General features: G+C 42.0%; 1 protein-coding gene across 2 annotated transcripts in view; it reads right to left on the bottom strand.

Annotated features, from left to right (window-relative positions):
* Positions 1–20,191, bottom strand: part of PLPPR1 (phospholipid phosphatase related 1) — a 138,596-nt gene that overhangs the window by 21,155 nt on the left and 97,250 nt on the right. For both annotated transcript variants that reach the window (XM_050913040.1, XM_050913041.1), the window contains exons 3-4: positions 14,431–14,619; positions 1,412–1,544 (exon numbers count right to left, since the gene is read on the bottom strand). In XM_050913040.1, the coding sequence (XP_050768997.1) occupies positions 1,412–1,544; positions 14,431–14,619 (322 nt within the window). The remainder of the gene's footprint in view (positions 1–1,411; positions 1,545–14,430; positions 14,620–20,191) is intronic.

Below are 20,191 nucleotides of genomic sequence, written 5' to 3' on the forward strand. Positions count from 1 at the left end.
AGTGTGGCAGAAGGTAAAAAAACATTTCACTTCTAACTTCCATGCATAAAGGAGGAGGCACAGGGAGAGGGAGAAAGAAAACCATGGCTCTTCCTCCTTTGCAGCATATATTTGCTGATGATGAAAACACAAGATAAGACTTTCAACTCCATGCTCTGAGCAAGTAACCCTGCCTGCAGCCAGGGCTGTGCTCCATGGAAGCAATACAACCCTTGCCACAGTCACAGCAGACGTTTTTCTTCCAGATAAAGCTCAGAAATTCAGCAGTGACAGGAAAGAAGTGATCCAGATATTTTCAGCTTTTTTTCCCATTGCTTCTTTTAACTCAGACTGAATTTGGACCCAGTTCTCTGTAAGATGCAGTGTGTGAAGATGCTTTACCTCTGAGAGTATACAGGGAGGGAGGTGCCATGATGCTCTGTGGGCAAAGCCCCTCTTGGTCAGTGGGGAGCCATATTTGCCACTGGCCCACGCTAGCAGTGAGACAAGCCATCCCATCCCATGCATGAACCTGGGACTTCTCATGAACAAGTAAGAAGGAGGGAAGCTAGAGCTCCTTGCACATGTAGTTCGGAGCTGCCCTCTTCTTACTGTGCTGCTACAAGGAAGCAGTACGTGAGCAACCAGACCTCCTTATCTCTGAACACCAAGGGGTGCGGTTTGGGCAGCCTTAAATGGCTGTGAATAGGGAAGCCTTCAGAGGACAACCAGATTCTCTGTCAGTGCCACAGCGGAAACACAAACTGCGATGCTGTTCCTCTTCCTGCTCCAAAAGAACCATGGGACAGTCACCTCAGTAAGGTCTCATAGGCATTTTTTCCACTAATCTACAGGGTGAAAAAGGCATAGCAGTTTGCAAGCACCATATAAAGCAACCTCCAAATGGTTTAGTGACAGAACTTCTTGATTCATTTCTCAGCGATTAACTCAATGAAAGCTCTAACAAAAAACAAATACGATAAAAATAAGAAAGTTATTTTGAAGTGGTCTCTGGGCTTTTTACACTGTGCTCAGTTGAATGTTACGTGGCAGAGCTATGGATGTTAAAATTAGCGCTGAAAAGAAAAATGCCAAAGAGATGGGCTGGTGAGGACCAATTTGTAAGTAAAATGGGTAGCTTACACAGACTAGCAATGATGGAATTATTCATATAAGGATTTGATTGGCATAACCTTTCTTCAAGGGTCCAGAAGAAGCATTAAGCTCAGCAGAATACGATATAGCTCCAGACAGCATGATATGGCACATTTTGAACGTTACCTTGCAAATCCCAAGGGGGACTATCCCTCTAAGGTGGAAGATGCCTGCAAAGATTTCACAGCTTAATTAATTTTGTGGTGTAGATTATTAGGATGTTTCGTTCTGTTTTGGTGCAAACAGGGATTAAGTTTGCAGTGCTCAGGATGCTTACCTATAAAACGTATTATTCTTCGAAGCAGTGGGTTCAGGTAGCAGCACTCTCCAGTCACAATAGTTTTCTCTTGAATAATTAGTGTTTCTCGGGTTGACTTTATGAAATACATGGATATCTCACCAATAAAAATCTGCCAGGAAAGGGAAAGAAATGGAAGGTTAAAAATGACACGAGCAAACATTAAAACATGGGTGACTGTTTCCAGCCCACAGAAACTACTACACAGCAGTGTGTCTTTGGGACATTGCACTTCTACAGTAAGGCTACGCTTATTCACTTGAGATGAACTGACACAGACCCAGCTCCTAGCCAGAAAAGGATCTGTCATTCTTGCACTCACTGGCAAAATACAGCAAATAGTAGGTCTTCTTACACTAACTACTGGATACAGGGGGCAAAGAGAGCTTTAATGAATACCGTGGATCACAGAAGCTCCCATTTTTACTGCGCTTGTGTCGTGGTTTAACCCCCAGCCAGCAACTAAGCACCATGCAGCTGAAAGCAGGACAGCTTGGCATGGAATTTTTCATTTAAAATTTACTGACAGTATAGACTTCATGGACGGAAGGCTTCTAGACATCTGGGGAAATGGAAAGCAATGCTGCAGAATTCCACCCCAGAAAGCCTCAGCAATATTGGATGCTTCCTGCAGCCTCCACACCTTCTCAAACTTATATTCGCCTAAGTCTGCCAGATAGGTTACAGAGCTCCTGCCAACTCTGAAAATAAATTTAGATGAAGGACATCCCTGCAATGGACATTGATCTGAAGTCACAAAACTTTTGGGGAGGTCAGTGAAAATTCTGGACAAATACATCGTATTTGTACTAATGAAGTAAGAAGTGCCAAGGTATGGGTGCAGCACGGCCAGTCACCTATACTGTAACATTGCTAGCATGGTCCCTGCCGTAGCCTGGCCTGGTGACAACAGTCTCTCAGAAAATGCCTGGACAAGTCCCACGAGGAAAGCTGCATGCAGCCACTGCTATTTACGCAGAAGGAGTTTAGCCATTTGGCCACAGATTGCACATGCCAGCTAGTCTGAGGACCAGAGGATGACTTCTGGCCTGTTTTATTTACTAAATATCCTGTTTTATTTATTAAAACATCAAAAATGAAATCTCCAGGGATCCATTGATCTTGATGTTAGCTGTGCTTATGTATTACGTATTTTTTTGTGATCAGAACGTTCATGCTTTCTATAAAAATGATAACTGCTTCCCATAGGAGTAGGATCAATATTTCCTAAGCACTCAGAATTAATTTAAGTCTGTTGCACAGAGGTCTATTTGCCCTAGCTAAAGCTGGACAGAATTTGATCACAGGCTTTAGAGGCAGCGACAGTCCACTCACAGCAGGCACTTCTGAAAATCCCACCTATCATGTTTTGTCAGCAGGCTTTAGAAGGGGAAACTGGGAGCTTTTTAGAAAGACAGAATTTGTAATGAAAGTCTTCAGGAAAAAAAAAGCCAGCCTGAAGGGGAAGAAATGAGCTTTTAAAAGGGGAGCACTCAGAAGAATTAATTTAATACATTATTATAAGACACACAAGAGGAATCCATAGTGCTAGGGAACTGTCAGAGAAATGCATAACAAAAGTGTGTGCGCGCACACACATGCACACAGACACCCAGAGTTAGTATAAATATTAAGCAACTAATCTTAGTTCACTTTGACTGCTGGCATGGTATGTTGTTTCAAGGGCAACAATTTATCCTTATTAAGCCAGATGAGCATCCTTATTGATTATTGACATTCAAGACAAGTATGCTCAACCTCTTTATAATTCTAACCGCTGATGGTGAGAGATGTGGAGTTGTAAAATGTATGTCGATAATGGCATCTAGGGGTGGGAGCCGATGCATGGGAGCCGCACTGAAATATTGCCTTTATCCCGTTTCACTCCATCTGCTCTTAACAGAATTGGCAAGCAGTTCAATAAGCTCAGCTCACTAACTATAGGGCTGGGAATTAAGAAAAAGACCATCTGCACTAAAGCAGTTTAAAAGTGACACTCTGTTTCAAACCATTTATTATTTGAATTATGATAATGTTCAGAAGTTTGAATTAATGCTTTGGTGCTCTGTCTGCCTGGGGCTGTACGTACACATTGAGAGACAATTCACACCCTGAGGAAGTTCTGCTCTGTGAAGACATGGGTTAGTGGACTTTGAAAAACCCAAACTTTTCAAATAAGAGAGACCTAAGTATAAAGTATATTAATAGCCCTCCTTTAACAATACATTCATTTTTAAAGTTCCTTTGCATCAGAAGTTAGCTGAATATTTTCCCATCTTTATTTCTGTAAATTTAGCTGTCTGGCATACTCCTAGCAACTCCCATGTGGATAGATTAGTTCCACTTAGATTTAGGAGTAAATTTTGCCAGGCTATAAATCTGTTCAATTCCGTTCCACTGATTTAAGCAGAGTTATCCCAGATTTCCTATAGCATAACAGATCAAAATGTGATTTTTTAAGTGAACAGTGCCTTTGGTTTAATACCAAGTTTAGGTATATAGTAATAACGCTGTATTTGTGAGGTTATATAAGATGATTCAACATAACTGGACTATTCTTGTGGTGCCATCTCTGGCACTGAATTTAGTTGCCTGAATTTGAGGATTTTGTTTCCTTGTATGTTTAATGTGGGCTCTAGAAAGTGAGCCTTGCTGTTCTCCAAAAATTCAATGGGGGCATGGGCAGCTAGTTCTGATAGGTAATCTAGCTGTGCAAAATTGAATGTGGTCTGAATAGCTCCTCAAAAAAATGATTTTTTTTTTCTCCAGGCATTTCTGCAGTCAGGTAACTCCACTGATTCTCATGATTTAAAACCTGATGATTCTGCATGAGCAGGGTCCACATCCAGCCAAGCTGTCCAGCTGGCCTCCCAAAATCAATCACTGGCACTGTTAAGTACCTTAGCTTCTGCCAGCACAGAATCAGCACCACAGGAATTGGTACAATTCAGTTCTAACTCTGACATCTAAATATAGATACACAGATATGGGTGGAAAAAGAAGACAGCAAACTGCTTATTTCTGTTTGGGAAAACAATGCAAGGTTAATGAACTGCTGTATCATACTGGCTTAATTAGAAAGCAGAAATGGCAAGAAAATTGCACTGGAGGTTGGGGACTGAAAGCACAGGTGATCTGCAGTCTGAGGTGATGTAGGCAGTAGGGAAGCAAAGGTAGTGCCACTGGATGTGATTTTGTTCTTTGTTTCCTGAATGCAATAGCAGCTCAACTACACTGAGGTTATGTTGCTTGGACACTCTTGCTCACATTCCTTTTCATATTATTATTAGGTAAAAATACTACAATAATGCCCCAAAGTGCCAGTATGAATTAGAAATACCTACCCAGCAGTTATTTTTCCTCTGCTGATTTCAACCTGTCCATTGAGAAAACTTCTTCAATTTGCCCTGCCTTCCCATTACTGGCAGTGTCACCAAATACTTGCTCCTCAACATTCAGCTCTCAAAAACCTCTGCTGCACATGCTTTATTTACTTCCTGGCTCCTCCTGAGCAAAGAGATGGATAAAATGATCTGTCCCATTTTCCTCTTCAACAGCCTTTTGTCCATGATAGATTTGGAAATGATAGTCCTTCAACTTGTAAACTGACATTTTCAGACAGTGAAATATCACATCTTCCCCTTTCAAGTTCTCAGCACAACATGAGCACCCAATACTCTCTGCACTCCTGTACAGATTGCCAACAGTTTTTTAATTTAATTATCAATTTAATCAACAAAAGAATGTAACTATTGCTTTTAAAGGGATATGGAATCTTTTCTTTTAATTTTTTTTCCTGTAACACTTTCCGATAAGCTCACAGTCTTCTTGCCAAATGTTTCTTTGCACAACTGCATTCTAAAAATAGATTGGGGTAAACATCAAGAAGAGCTGTTTCTGTAAGGGTGAACTAAGATAGACTATCCAGGAATGAATCTGGGTTACAACCAAGAGGAGGTTGCAGAAGAGTGGCATCCTGGAGCAGCACTCGTACAGGAACTGTGCAGTGGGGTGAGGGTGGCGGGCAGCCTTGAAGAGTTGCATTCAATTTAGAAAAGTAATTATTGATGGTGCTGACAGCCTAGGATGGGTTCAGCTTTAAGACTTGTTCATTTTACTAGTTTCTCTCATTCAGGACATTAGCCTTGTACCTCAATTCAAATACTCTAGCAAAGCTGAGGACTGCACCCCTGCTTCACTCCCCTGCCACGCTTTGGCTTATCTCTCCTCCAGTAGCCAAAATCTTTCTCCTTAGTCATGTTTCTTGAAACTCCTGTGCATGTAGAGTGCCACAATCCAGTTCCTCCTATGCATAAACTGGCTTGCCACCAGTCACACTGCTCCAGTCTTGCCTTCTTTTTTCCCCACCTCCCTTTGAAAACTCACCACAGATTCACTTCAACTTAGTCAAACTGCTCGCCCCTCTTCTCCAACGGGATCTGGCCTGACCGCCTCCATGCACTCCGACATCGCTGCTGGCAGAGGCTGCATCTCAACAGCCCTCCTGCCTCGCATTCACTCGCTCACTCAGGGGCAACAAATGGGAAAACACCTTTTTTCTATTTTTTTCACACTTTCAGCGAACACTGGGCTGGTGTGAAAGTTGCCACAGACAGTTTTCATTTCAGCTGCAATTCCACACAGATAAAGAAGGAGGACCATCAGCCAAGGCGCACAGAAGAGATGCAGGAAGCACAGTTGTGCCCACAGCCTGGGACTGCCTGAAGTCTCCCTGTGAAACAACATCCTTCTGCTGCTTTCCACAAAAAAGTACAACTGATGGCATTTCTGATCACCGCAAGACGATGGAGATCCCATATTAGGAAGAATTATGTGAAGTACAGATAGCATGTCTTTTCCATGCATGGAGTTTACATTATTCTGATTTCTGGAAGTTTTTAAATCTTTCAACTTGTTTACTCTAACAGCATCCTTGTGACACAGTCAATCCTTGTTAACACCACTTTCTACATAGAAACCACATCCAGAGGCGTGCTATTACACACAAAAATCTCTGGCAGCAAACAAAACTGAACTTGGGTCTTGGGACATCATCACTCTCAGTTCTTGGCAGGTTCCAGCAAGCTGTATGACATTTCCCAAATCCTCTATAAGGATGTGTGTGGCTGCATTTTTAATGTTACAAATAGAAAGAACTAAATTAATCAAGTCTGCAGCATTCAAATAGCAGCCAAGGGGAGGAGCAGATACAAGGAAGGCACTGGCTGTGAGACAAGCTATGTGCAGAGCACTCAGAAACAGAGAATATAAGCAGATGAGGGTTACGGGTCTCTCAACCCCAATCAGCCAGTTTCAAAATGACTCCACACAACTGTCCCTGGGAAAAGCAGGCCTGTTCACCAGAAGGTGATCTTTGCAAAGTGCTCCAGCAGGTGTTTCATCAGCACTGGCTTGCATTGGGCCAAACGCAATTCTGCCCTTTTGCATCACGGTATATCTGAGGACTGCATTAGCACAGCTGCCTGTCGGTAGAGAGACACTCTTCAGGCTCTACACGGGAGCTCATGGCTCCATTCATCTGTCATTAGTTAAACAGCAGAAAATTTTCACGAGCACTACAGAATGCAGAGCCACAAAATCACACAGTGATTTAGCTGGGAAGGGGCCCCAGAGGCCTCCAGTCCAACCCCTAGTCAAAGCAGGGTCAGCACAAACCACAGCCGTGAGCAGTTGCGTTACAAATGTCTTCAAGAATGGAGATCCCACAGCCTCTAGGGGGGCACTGTTTCAGTGTTGGACTACTGTCATCATAAAAAGATTTTCCCTAGTATTTAATTCGTTTCTTTTTTTGCAGCTTGTGTCCATTGCAAGGTTGCCTCTTGTGCTTTGAACAGTCTGTCTCCAACTTCTCTACAGTCCCCACTAAGATCATGGCTCGTATTGACTTTCACTTAGTGTTGTTAGTTCCTTACTTCCTTAGATCTCCCTTGCAGTTAGCTCTAGGCCCTGAGGGTTATTGATCTGCCATCCTACCTGCTACCTACAGTGCCAAATATTGACACTGCACAGCTGAGACTCCATAGTGAAACCCGGGTGGCAAACACCAAGCAACATTCATATTGAGAAAAGACACCTTAGCAGGCAAGCAGTCACTGAGGTCTGCCTTGGCACCCTCTCCAGGACACAGTATTTCTGCTGTGATCTGCAGCCAGATCCAAGCCTGCCTGGGAGGGCAGAGGTTTTCCCTGATAACATCAGTACCATTGCTGGTCATGAGGACTAGGGATCAGCTGAGAGTTTTCTGAGACAGTCTCTCATCTTTGCCATCACCATCTAGACAGGTCTTCTCTAGCTCACAGGAATCAATGCTGTATTTTGCATAACTATAAGAGGAAACGAAGCAATGTCTTCAGCTGAACTTTGCAGAGCCAGCTCACCCATGATCTTCTGAGGACAAAACTTTAATCTGCATTCAATTACTTATTATCTCATTCTGGGTTTTTTTGTTGTTGTTGTTGTTGTTCAATGAAAAAAACAGCGAAGAGCAGTTAAAAGTCCATTTCCAGAAAAAGAAAATTGGTTTCCAAGTCAAAAGGGCCAAAATCCACAATTTGGATTCTAGCTTGCCCAGAAACCACAACTGCCTTATTATTGTGCTCAAAAAACCAATTTACTGTGGTTTATTTTAGACAGGTAAAACTGTCTAAAATAATTATACTGAAGTTCTAATCAAAAGAATAAACTTCCCGCAGCTTTGCATTGTTCCTCAGAAACTGGCATGTGACCGGGACGATTATGAAGTCCTGGAGACACTGGCAGTAAAAGCGCCTGAACGTGTTACACCAAACAAACAAGATGTATTTATTATTTTCCAGAATGGTGTGCAAATACGAGAATATAAACATTCACACAGGGTAATGGGCACACCTTTGCCTCACTCCTATGTATCCCAGCTTGTCATTCACCACTTCAGAAGCTGGGTCCTTGGCAAGTCTCAAAAAGAGGGAGACAAGCCACCACTAGCAGAGGAAACCCGACAGGCAGTGGGACTCTTCCTCCAGCCTCGCCCTGTGAGCAACCCCAGCTCCGTTTTCCAACAATAAAAGGAAGGTGTAGCCAAATGCCCTCGCGTGGAGATCCATCCCCCTCTCTGGGACCAAGCTGAAATGGAGGCCAGCCCTGAAAGCCAGGACCACGTGAGCGCCATGTGTGGTACATCTCCTTGGAAAAGGGACGTATCCTTCCTTAACAAGGAGTAAGGGACACTCCAGGCATTGACACTGACCTCTCGTCCCCACTGCCGCCCAGCTTGCCATGCTGGCACAGGGGTGAAGCACGGCAGATAGGAGACTGTAGCACAGGAGTCTGCAGCACAGGCGTCTGCTTTCTGGCAGCACCGTCGCTAGCAGAGCCTAGGGATTTCTGCCTGAAAAAGCTGGGAAGAAGCTACTGTAACAGAGCTCTGAGCTGCATTAGCTGCTCTTGGTTTTCCCGGCATCTGCTGCTGAGCTGCCACAGGGGAATCAGCCAACACAGGCAGAAATTCCCTGGCTTCCCTTCTAGAAATAAATCACTGTAGTAACATGGCTGTACTACACCAAAGCCAAGGAAGCAAGGTGGCAGAGAGAATAGGAAAACCATCTAAAAGAATGATGTTTCTGAAGCTTGGGAGCTTGTAGATTGTAGAGAGAAATTTGAACAGTTTCCTCCCGCTTCAGATAAATTTGATCAACACTGTAATTCATCTTCTAATTAATAATCAGACCCGTTCGGTTTGACTGATTCCAACACTATCTGAGAACAAATACTCCTTTGCACAAATTAATAGCACTGGCCAGTTAACAATTACATGTAGGCTGCCACTTCCAACCTGGAAACGGAAGGAAAGAAACTGAAGATTGTGTGAAAACAGTAGTGGCACTTTCTATTCTACTTTAAGGAAACAAAGAACAGTGCCCTTGAAGCTTTCTGCTGTTGTTCAGTATTCATTTCAGTGAGCTGGCTCTGTTCCTAAGCCTCTCTGCTTCTCTCGGGCGGGCAGAAAAATCACAATGGATGGAGCAGTGCAGGCAGCAGCTCTGAACTCTGGAAGGATTGTTTAGTACCAGCTGGGGAATTGGCTGATTTGCAGTAACCTCGTAACAGGGAAAGCTAGTCTTGAGGGACACTAATGAATGTGGTGAAGTCATCCCAGAATATTTTTAAGGAAATGGCTTGCAAATGTTATGTTTGTGCAAAGCAACTTGTTCTACTTTAAACATTGTTTTCATAAAGTTCTCATACTGGCAAAAATTAAAAGAAGTATTATTTCTTACCCCTCCCTGCCCCAATATTTTGGAATTGAGAGTGCATTGAAATATTACGCTTTCTCCCAGGCCCTGCATAACATGCTGCTTTGGGACAGGTCACTTTTACATTCACCAGACATGTGATTATAGAACTCAAGCTCCGGTGCTTAAACTTACAAGCTGCTCTTAATTTTTACATTCCCTATCACCGGAAAACCAGCTGAGTAAAATATCTATGCTATATTTACCTCCAGAAAAAGGTTTGCATTCTAAGACTTCCAACTCTGAAAAAAAAGTGCAATTATTCTCTGGCTAATTTCACCCTTCCTGAGGTACCTATAACCACCAAAATGAGGGGCTGTCTGTCTAAAGCTCTGTAATGCAGAGGTCAGCTATCCGAGCATGCAGACATCTTGCTGTAGGCCACCTGAAGCCCAAGACAAAAGCAGTTTTTGGAAAAGTGGAAAATTTTGATCCTTTGAAATACAGTGGAGGCCAAGACTGAAGTTCTGTGCTATTCTCGCAAGGCCACAGAGACGAATATCCTCCTTCTCACTCCCCTTCCCTGGCCCCCAGAGACTGGCTGGTAGCTACAGTACCCAACTTGCCATGACTGTCAAGGATGGTACATTCCTGTCTGCAAAAATTAAAATGATTTAGCCATAGCTTCTACTTTACTGTGAGACAGGCTGAAAGTATTCCTATACCCATCTCAGCATGACAACAGGAACGCTGGAAATTTAGCAGTTGTTCAATAACCAACCGCCAACAATGTCAGTACAACTGAAATCAGCCTGCAAGAAGGGGAAAGTCTCTGGAAAAAAAAAAGGGCATTAGAAACAACTGGCATGAGATGCAGATTAAATCATACCTATCTTACGAAGCTCTTCATGGCACCAGAACATACAGATAACTACAAGTTCAATCCAAAACAGACAGGATTCCAGGAATCCCCCTTTTCTACCAGTACCAACAGCAAAATTTACTACTTGAGTCTGAAGATGTATGTCTCAGGGATAAATCACTACATCTGAAATAAAACGGCCAGTTGTTTCTTTACAAAGAAAAACAAATTTTTCCTTATGTAGGTGCAATTTATTACTAAATTCACCGTATCCTACTACTTTGCTGCAAAGATGCTAATACCACCACACTCAGAAAATTAAAAATGAATAAGGCAGATGAAAGCCTTTGACCTATCCTCAGTGGAACATTTGGCACAAAAAAAGCATTTCACAGAATGGAGTCAAGCATACATGATTTTCATTTATTTAACAGTGTCGTCATGAGATTCAGGCATCCCCCCTTGCAAGAAACTCTCATTATCAGAGACTAAGAGGTTATCAGTAGGAGCATTAAAAGACTTTTGTAATTCTGATGTATGATGATTAACTACCCAGTGTAGCAGAAATAAATGGTTAAAAAGAGTCAGCGGCATCACGTTTCAAGAACAACAAATAAAACTGCAGGAAAACAGGGTGATCTCATTTATTTTGCCACTGAAAGTGCAGGGAAATGCACATACAGTGGTACCAACCCACAACAGCACTTCTGAGAAGTGTTGTCAGGGAAGAAATAAAGTACATGCATTCATTTTCCCCATGGCCACTGTCATGGCCAAATGACTGAGACACAAACATACTCCATTAAATTCACAAAGATGCTCCCTTTTGGCTTGCAAGCATTGTAACACCTCACAGCTATGCTGAGATCAGGGCTTTGAGTCCTCTGCAGACCTGTGCACACAGGACTGCACTTAAACACTGCTTGTATCTCAGATAGGGGAGCTTGTACTGACCCCTAGACTATTTTCCATAGCTCCAGAAACGCTGTTAACTAGTACCATGAGTGCTCCCACATTGCTGCTGGGTTCCACCCCTTCTGACAATAATCACTCCTCTCATGCCATGAGGTGTCAGGACAGTGGCAATATGCAGGCAACACAGAGAGATCAGATTTGCTACTGTAAATCCTCTTAGCCAAACCAACCAATTTGCTGTCAGAAAGCAAAGCAACAAGTGTCTTGCAGAGGAGAAACAAGTAATTGTAAGGAGGGACTGGCATTACCTTTGACTTAAGTCATTTCTTCACAGTGGAGCTGCAGGATGTCAGTGATTATTCCTGAGACCACAGTGTAGAGAGTGAAGCTACAACTTAACCCACAGTGAATGCATGCAAAGCTCCTTCCCACAAAGCACAGCTGTGTGAGTTCTTTTGTTTGTGAGGGTTTTTTGGTTTGGGTTTTTGTTTTTGAGAGAGAGAATACAATCATCACAGTATAAATAGAAATGGCTGCACTTGCTCCTTTCACTGACATCCCTGGGAGATTCAACCGAATCAAACATCTCTTCCCAGACTGTGACAGTCTGAATGACAGGCAGCACCCATTAGGGTGCCAGATGACAGCTGAGGATACTCACACTCTGAATGGTCTGACCAGCAGTGCAATGCAAGGGCAGGGTTTAGGGAGAGTCTGAGCTCACTTTCTGTCTCATTTACTAGCTTTCTATTAATGATCGTTGCCAAAACTCAGTCTGCAGATCAGCTACTAGCTGAAGCAGAAGTCTGAGATTAGCTTGCAAGGAGAGGAAAGTCTCTCAGACAAAGATCGGAATGAGAAATAAAGTGAAATTACTCATATAAAAACATTGTGCTGAGCACCATTCAGGAGGACAGAAAAAGATCACTCTGACATATGCTCTGGTTGAAGATTAGCCCAATACTAAATAATAATACATTAAATAATTAAATAATGTATTACTAATACAATACAATAATAGAAATAATGCAAATAATGCATTAAATAATGTATGAATACATACTACATTCAAAATGGAAAGAAAAATGTTTTCCCGGGAAAGTTTGATCTATTTCCTTGAGGTTGTACGTAGAGATCACAATGAAGCATGGTGCAAAGAGCCCTGTGCTGTCCCTGACCACGTTTTTTCTAGCTAAAGCAGTATAGCCAGTGTAACGGCATAGCATAACCCAAGAAGCAGAGCTTACTAGCTTGTATCCAGCACTGGATCCAATCATCTAGGGTTATTACTGTTCTTCTGGACCCAGGCTAGCATTTCTGCACAGCTTGCATTGTATGACATAGTCACACCAGCTCTACACAGCACTAAGCTGAAGGTCTCTTCAGTACCCAAAAACTTTATTTGACATTCACTACAGTCTTTCATTCCTTGTGTTTAACATGGGCTATGGAAATTACAGAAGCAGCATTGTTCATCTCCCGAAGAAGACTCCAATTTAGCTTTTCATAAATTAGAGTAACTACGAAAAACTTCTTGGGTCACTGAAAAGAAAGAAAATGCTGATCCAGTGGAGTAAAACCTGAAAGGTTGGCAGCAAACTTTGCCAGAGCAAGGACTTAAACAGAAGATCCAAATAAAGAGCAACATTCTTATGACCACTGGCCCACCCAATGCCATATTGCTGAATCAAGGGACAAACCTCCCACTAACTTCATTGTTATGGCATCAAGACATGGTAGTGACACTCAATCTCCCTTTACAAACACCACCTCCGTAAACAATGGCACTGTGTTTAGGGGGGGTGGAGCTGGAGAATGTAGTATTTATTTTTTCATTTGCAAATCATCTATCAGTGCAGCACAAAGTAAAATGAAAGTCTTAACATTCAACTGAGTTTTAATAGAGAAAATAACACCGTTACTGCAGAGGATTTTCATAAACTCATGATGTAATCCAATTCAAAACCCCTACTTGTTTTCAGAAAGTGTCCTGTACCAAAAACTATAGCCTCTTCTGCAGATCCCTTTCACATTTCTGTGTTACGCTGTTTCATGCATTAAAACTACTGCAGACCAAAACTTAAAATGGACTATGGTGCAGCATTCACCTTTCACAAGTAAATACATCAGGTACAGCTTTAATCAACTTTTGAAAGGGATGCAAAGCAAAATTAATATAAGAAAGAAATACTAAAGATAAAGAAATAAAGAGAAAGAAATAAACCAAAACAAAGTACATAAAGACACAGTCTGACAGGAATTTACCAATGTAATTACAAATGCAGCAAAGTTGGCTATTCGTGAAATTTGCAACTTTCTGCACAGAAAATGGAAAAGGGCCAAAGTTTTGCTAATCAGTGACTGCGATAATCTGTTTGGAATTGATGTACTCAGCTAATTGAATATTTTCATCTGCTCAGAACAGCTACTTTGCAGCTTATTGGTTGGATAGTAAAGAAAATCAGGTAAAAAAAGTTAAGTGGATGTGACTGCCAAAAATAAAGATATTATAAATAAAAAGGAAATGGCATTCATATTTTTCTTTGTATTGAGCACCTTTCTGCTCATCTAAGCCTTTTAAAGCCCTTCAACAGTCCTTTTAATACAGCAGCAAATAATCCTGGATATACTGCATGTCCAACCCAGGTTTTACTTCAGCTTTATCCTGTTTTCTTATTTCTAGTAATACATCACCTTTGCATTAGAGCCTCTCTGGAGCCCAGGCAATTCACAACTAATCACTGAAGTGAGCAAGCTATTGTAAAAGGCTTAACAAGCTCTAGCCCTCAATCTTGCATTGTGATTACCTCAGAATAATTACTTCTGGAGATAACTAATGAAGATCATATTAGGCTAACGCAAAACAGAGACCCAGCTAAGTGTAAATCAATTACAGCTGAAAAGAGAGGAGAGAGGACAAAGATATTAAAGGACTATTGCTATTATTTATGGAGCAGTTGTGGAGAACTCAAATAATTTCTTATACTTACAAGAGCTGTCGGAGTTGAAGCCAGCACACAGTAGAGCACAAGAGGTGAAATGAAGCTCTCATCCTCTGTTCCAGGGTATGGTTTCATCAAATTGCCATCCTGACAGAAGAAACCTTGGATATGCACCTGAAAAGTATCGGTGCACTCGAAGTAGTAGGCGAGCAGAACAGTCCCAGCCATGATGACAAGCTGAAAATACAGCATGGTCACACAGAGACGTTAGTTGCTTTTTTAACAGAAGCAGCTATGCCTTCAAGCTACTCTAGTCCTGCAGACCATCCTCCCTTTATCGTCACCCCGATAGCCCTTGCAATAATGGTGCATGTGCGTGTGTTTCTGCGTGTCCGCTTTGCAACATCTGTTACATAAACCTTTTGGCAAACGACACTAATGAATGTCTCAGATAGGAGTGGTCCGTAATGCGGCTTGTAGAGGGATGGGAGCTTTGACAGCTACTTTATCAAAGGGCATGTGAGTGTCAACGGCAGCAGGCAGCAACAATCAATGAAAGCTAGCAGGACGAGGGGCAGTGCTGCAGGAGCCAACAGTAGTGACAAGCTAAAACCTGTGCACAGTGGTAGGGAGCTGGGAAGGATTATTACAAAGGATAAAGGAAGCTAAAGCCAAAATGCTTCCGCGCTGCAGCTGTAAACCCATGCTGGGGAATGTGCACCCTGTGCTAATCCAGAAGAGCCCTCTGGATTAGTCCCAGATGAAGACTCATCCAGAGGGAAATCTGCCTCCTGCCACTCACCTTTCCTTGGAGCTGCTGCTTATGAGTAAAGCTTTAGAAGTCTACTCAGAAATCCTGACTCCCTGAACAACCAGTTGGGGCTACTGTGCACTGCCTGGCTTCCTCACTCCATCACAACTGCTTTTGAAAAAGACTCTGCCTTGAGTCTGAATCTTCATCTTTACACATATAAACTGCAAGGAGCCTTTCTTGTCTCTTTTTTGGTAGTTTATTGCTGGCTAAATGGGCTGGTTGGAAAACCTCAGCTATCAACTTTTTTTGTATATATCCACAGTTAGTGTGCATGCGCTGTTGTCATTGTCTGTGTCAGCTTCCCACACTGCTTCAACAACACATCTCAAAACAATCTCACAAAGGTTGTCACTAATCTCAATTCATGAAATTAAGCAGATATACTAATTCATCATTCTTGTTCCCTCTCTGCCAGGCCGCAAAGGAAATCTCACGTCACAATCCTCATAATTTACAAAAATAGCAATATTGATTTGGAAATTACGACAATTACAGGATCTGATTCAGAATCCTCTTTCTAGAGACTAGTGCCTCCTGCCACTATTACAAGAGTTGTCACATATACAAGTTGTCTTGCCACACTATAGAAAATAATAATAATACTAAAGAAAGTCAAATAACAAACTCCAAAGTGGCTTGTTTTTAGTATTTTGCCTCCAAGATTTCTGCATCAAAACTGTGTGGTTGTGAGATTATTGTAAGAATAGACGTTTAAAAAATAATTTTGGCAACTCTGGCTCAAAGATACACTCACAAGCTACCCGTGCATTCCTCTGGCCTGACCTTGCACATATGCTTTGACACACAAGACAGCCATTAAGGTTATTGTATATTTGAGTGGGTGTTGGACTAAAATTATAAAAAACATTAAATCAGAGAAATCACTGATTAAAGTAGAAGATCACAGAATCAAAGAGTGGTTGAGGTTGGAAGGGACCTCTGGAGGTCACCTGGTCCACCCACCCTGCTCAAGCAGGGACACCTTGAGCCCATTGCCCAGGACCATGTCCAGATGACTTTTGAGTATCTCCAAGGATGGAGACTCCACAGCCTCCCTGAGCAACCTGTAAGATAGACTTAAGCAGGTCAAAGTGAAGCCAAAGTTGAGAGATTCTGCACCCTCCCCCATTTTTTACCTTTAAAATTAACACTATCATTTTGTAGCCAGATTCTAAAAACTACAGATTAATTCCACCCCTGGAAAATACAGCCTGGATTGTTTAATGTTTTAACTCAACCAATTAGCTCTATGGATTCAAACATCAACTTCTGCTGATTACAGAATTATGGTACGAAGTGAAATTCATATAGACAAAGCACATAGCCCCTTTTTAGAAGCTTAAGCAAGTAGGAATCTACATAATTATTTCTCCAAAAGATACATATTCTCTCTTTCTCCCACCCTGATTTACAGCATGAATGTAATGCATCAACATAAAATGTTAATCAAGCATTTGTTTTCTGAAGATTTTGGCTTCCTTCTGATGATGCAGTAACTTTAAGATCCAGAACTTTTTGAAATCTACCACCCCACAATGAATTGCAGATAAGCTAACCATGTATGGTCAGTACAGGGCAGTTGCTCTCTGCCGCTCTTTCCCACTCACACTTCTCCTATGTCCTGTGGTGTACACTGGAGACAGCTGGAACTGGCTGGAAACTCAGTGTCTGTGTATTTTTTCCTATGCGATATGTAACTCTAAAGGTGTGTGAACAAATGTATTCTCTCACATAATTTTATCTGGATCGTATAATAATAGCTTTAGATGGAACTGCTCTACTAGAGTATTCAATTTCTTAAATGTGTAGCTGAAAAAGTACTTACTTTTTTCAACTTTCAGTGTTTATCCTGACATTTTCAAGACCCCATACCTGCCCAAAAGGATTTTTTTTTAACAAATATAAAGCAAGATGCTGTTATTTGTGTATTCCCCAGAGACCTTTACAGCATCCTGCATGAGTCAGTGGGATTCCCTATAAACAAACACAGTCCTATAATTAAGGACTTAGAAGACCTGAATTTAACTCCTTGAGCAGCTATAGATTGCCTGATTACCTTGGGCAACTCAGCTTTATAAATTAACACCAGAGGAAGGCAATGACACTATCACTACTCTACCTGACATGCCCAGATAAACATGTTTGAGATTACAGGATGCCTGGGTATAGAGGTATTTAAGCTCAGTTCCAGCACCTCATAGGCCCAGGGCTGTCAGAAGCAATCTAACCCACCCTTCCTATCCCAAACACACCCCCAGACATACTTTAGGTTGCCAGCCCCAGCCAGCATACACAGGGGAGAGAACTGGAGACAGTACAATAGCAACAGCTGGGTTTTCCCCTGTTACTGTGAAAGGGAGAAAGCAGGTACTGAACTTACAACCTTCTTTGGATGTCATATGGAAAAAACTGCTTTTCAGAAAATGTCTTTTTCTGATACAGGAGGAAAATTTCACTTATCCCAAATGTGCTCTCTAGCCAATGGTTGTACAACTAACTTGACCTTCCCAGTGCCAAATGCTGCCTCAGTGCTGCACGAAAACCCCTCCTGCATATAAAATACAGCTCTAGTCTGACTTATGTCAATACTGACCTACAATACCACAGATACCTCAACAATAAACCCAATTCTGGTCACACTTCAGTTTCTGTGTTTTGTTCTTTTGAGAAAGAAAAAACATATAACCTGCAAAATGAGATTTGAATTGTGAAAATATCAGATCCCATAGGTGATGCCCACCATCTCAAGGAAACAGCAACAGCAGACATCAGAAATTAGACCTCCAGCTCAACAAACCCTGCCACAGTCCCACGTTGACAAGGGATGACGTGAGACACAGAAAGGACAGTCCGGCTATTACCACGGACGTGAGCAAAATTTTTGCTGCTCATACAGTCAGTGAAGACCTGCCCACATCTCTGTGGCATGTTCCTGTGCCTCATGTTGAGTATTCACTGCTCTAAGCAGCTTCTCAGCAAAAGGCAAACAGAAACATGGAGAACTTTTCTTATTCCCTTTCCCCCCCTTTTTCCTTTCCTCTTTCCCTTCCATTTGGTGACTATTTCATATGTGTTTATTGTGGCATGAGTGCGATTTTTGGTTGTTTGTGCAGGGGAAATTCTAATTGTTAACGGCTCAGCAGTGGTAATTTGTGACCAAGGAGTGATCTGGCACAGAGGGCTAGAAGGCCCAGCTGCAAGAAGGAGTCAAACTGGCTGGAAGCAGGGATGCCAGAGACAGAAGGACTCCCTGCAAGGAGTGAAGTTTCCCTTGGTGATGAGATAAGAAACAGCCGCAGCATTGTCTTGTAGCCATCCTGGAATGGGAGTGCTCAGGGGCCCAAGTTGAGGGGCCACCTCTGCGCAGAGCTGGGCCCGGGGATGGACCCGCAGCCGGGCTGAGGTGACCCGTGCAGCCGCTCTCGGGGTCGGTGCTGGTGCAAGTGTACGTAAGGAATTGGCTCCTGATACATCTTTGCAGACTCCTCGTAGAACTGCTTATGGCGGTAGGACTCTGCCCAATGCACTGTTCATTAATTTTTTCTTTATATTAAAGCACAAACATGTGTTTAATTTCCCTCAACGGGTACCATAAAAATTCCCCAACATTTGTTTTGATTTACTGGTCACAGATGCCTTAATCTACTTCAGTCCCCTAAACCTTTTCAATTTCTAAAGCTAAAACCTAAAATGATAAATGCACAAATCCCTGATTTTTGTAGTCATAGTCAGTTTGTAGCAGATAACAACTTTGCCTTTTCTCCCTATTTTCAGGTTTACAGTTATTGAAGGAAGCAGTGAAGAAGAGCAGGTAGGCTGATTTAAGATAAAGATAAAAAACATCCAGTTACATAATTCAGAAAACACAATGCAGTTTAACACTGACATTTTGCAGGGTTTATTTGTTAATCCTTATCAACTCATTTCCTTGAGTTTACTTGGGAAAAATTAAAAATGCTCAATAATTCACTTTAGAAAAGCAGTCAATGAATACAAGTGTCTAAGGTGCTTAATGGCCTCCATTACCACAGTATTTAACCATGTCATAATCCTTAATATTTATCATCACTACTCCATTGTAAGATAAGAAAATGCTCTTATCAGCATTTTACAGAGAGGGGACAAAAACAGAGACTGCCCTTAGGTCCCAGTAGAGCCTGTGGCACAGCCAAGATTTACCTTTCTTCTGGACCAGATTTTTCTGGATTAGTCAATAATCTGCACATGAAAAACCTCAATGATATATGCTTAGGTCCTGATTCTGCAGAAGCTCATTCATGATAGTGTTAAGGAAACACATCATGTCTCTGATTCAGCCCCATTTAAAAACTCCTGCTTGATTTTAGATCAAGCTTGACAAGCTGGACTCAAACAATTGGTGTGTGTTTTTTCCTCAAAGCCTGCTATTTAAATGGATTAATTCTGTGGCACTTAACACCTGTCCCTTGCCACACCATTAAATTCTGCACCGCTCTACAAGACCACACTGACACTGTCCTTGCAGACATTCCTATCACTGCACACCCTTGCTATTCCTTAAGTTGTGGGAGTTCTCTGCAAACAAAAAATCACTTTCTTAGATGTCCAAGAAATATGAAGCAAGTCTTGCAGTCTTCTTTGGGCAATTCGTAATTGTTTGGTGCAGGTGTAATCAGGTATTTGTGTAAGATTGTGTCCTGAGTATAAAGAAAGAGAATCTTCAAAGTAAGCAGTACAATTCAGTCGCACTAATCCCAGGGCTGCTGGGCCTCCCCTTCACCCTAATACTCAGAGACCACTGCACATCCAAAACAAAATTATTACAATGCCAGATAGTGGGACCGAAGTCCCAGACTGCATACACTTTCTTCATTCACTGCAAAGCACTTCCCAGTTCCTTTAACAGCAATTGGAAGATTTTTTTTTTTTTTTTTTTTTTTTTACTGTTACCCACAGAACAGAGGCCCCTGTTTTGCAAACAAGAAAGCAAGAGGCCAACTCCATTTTGGAGAGGGA

The sequence above is a fragment of the Gymnogyps californianus genome, chromosome Z, assembly GCF_018139145.2.
Source record: "Gymnogyps californianus isolate 813 chromosome Z, ASM1813914v2, whole genome shotgun sequence".
Classification (NCBI taxonomy): Eukaryota; Metazoa; Chordata; class Aves; order Accipitriformes; family Cathartidae; genus Gymnogyps; species Gymnogyps californianus.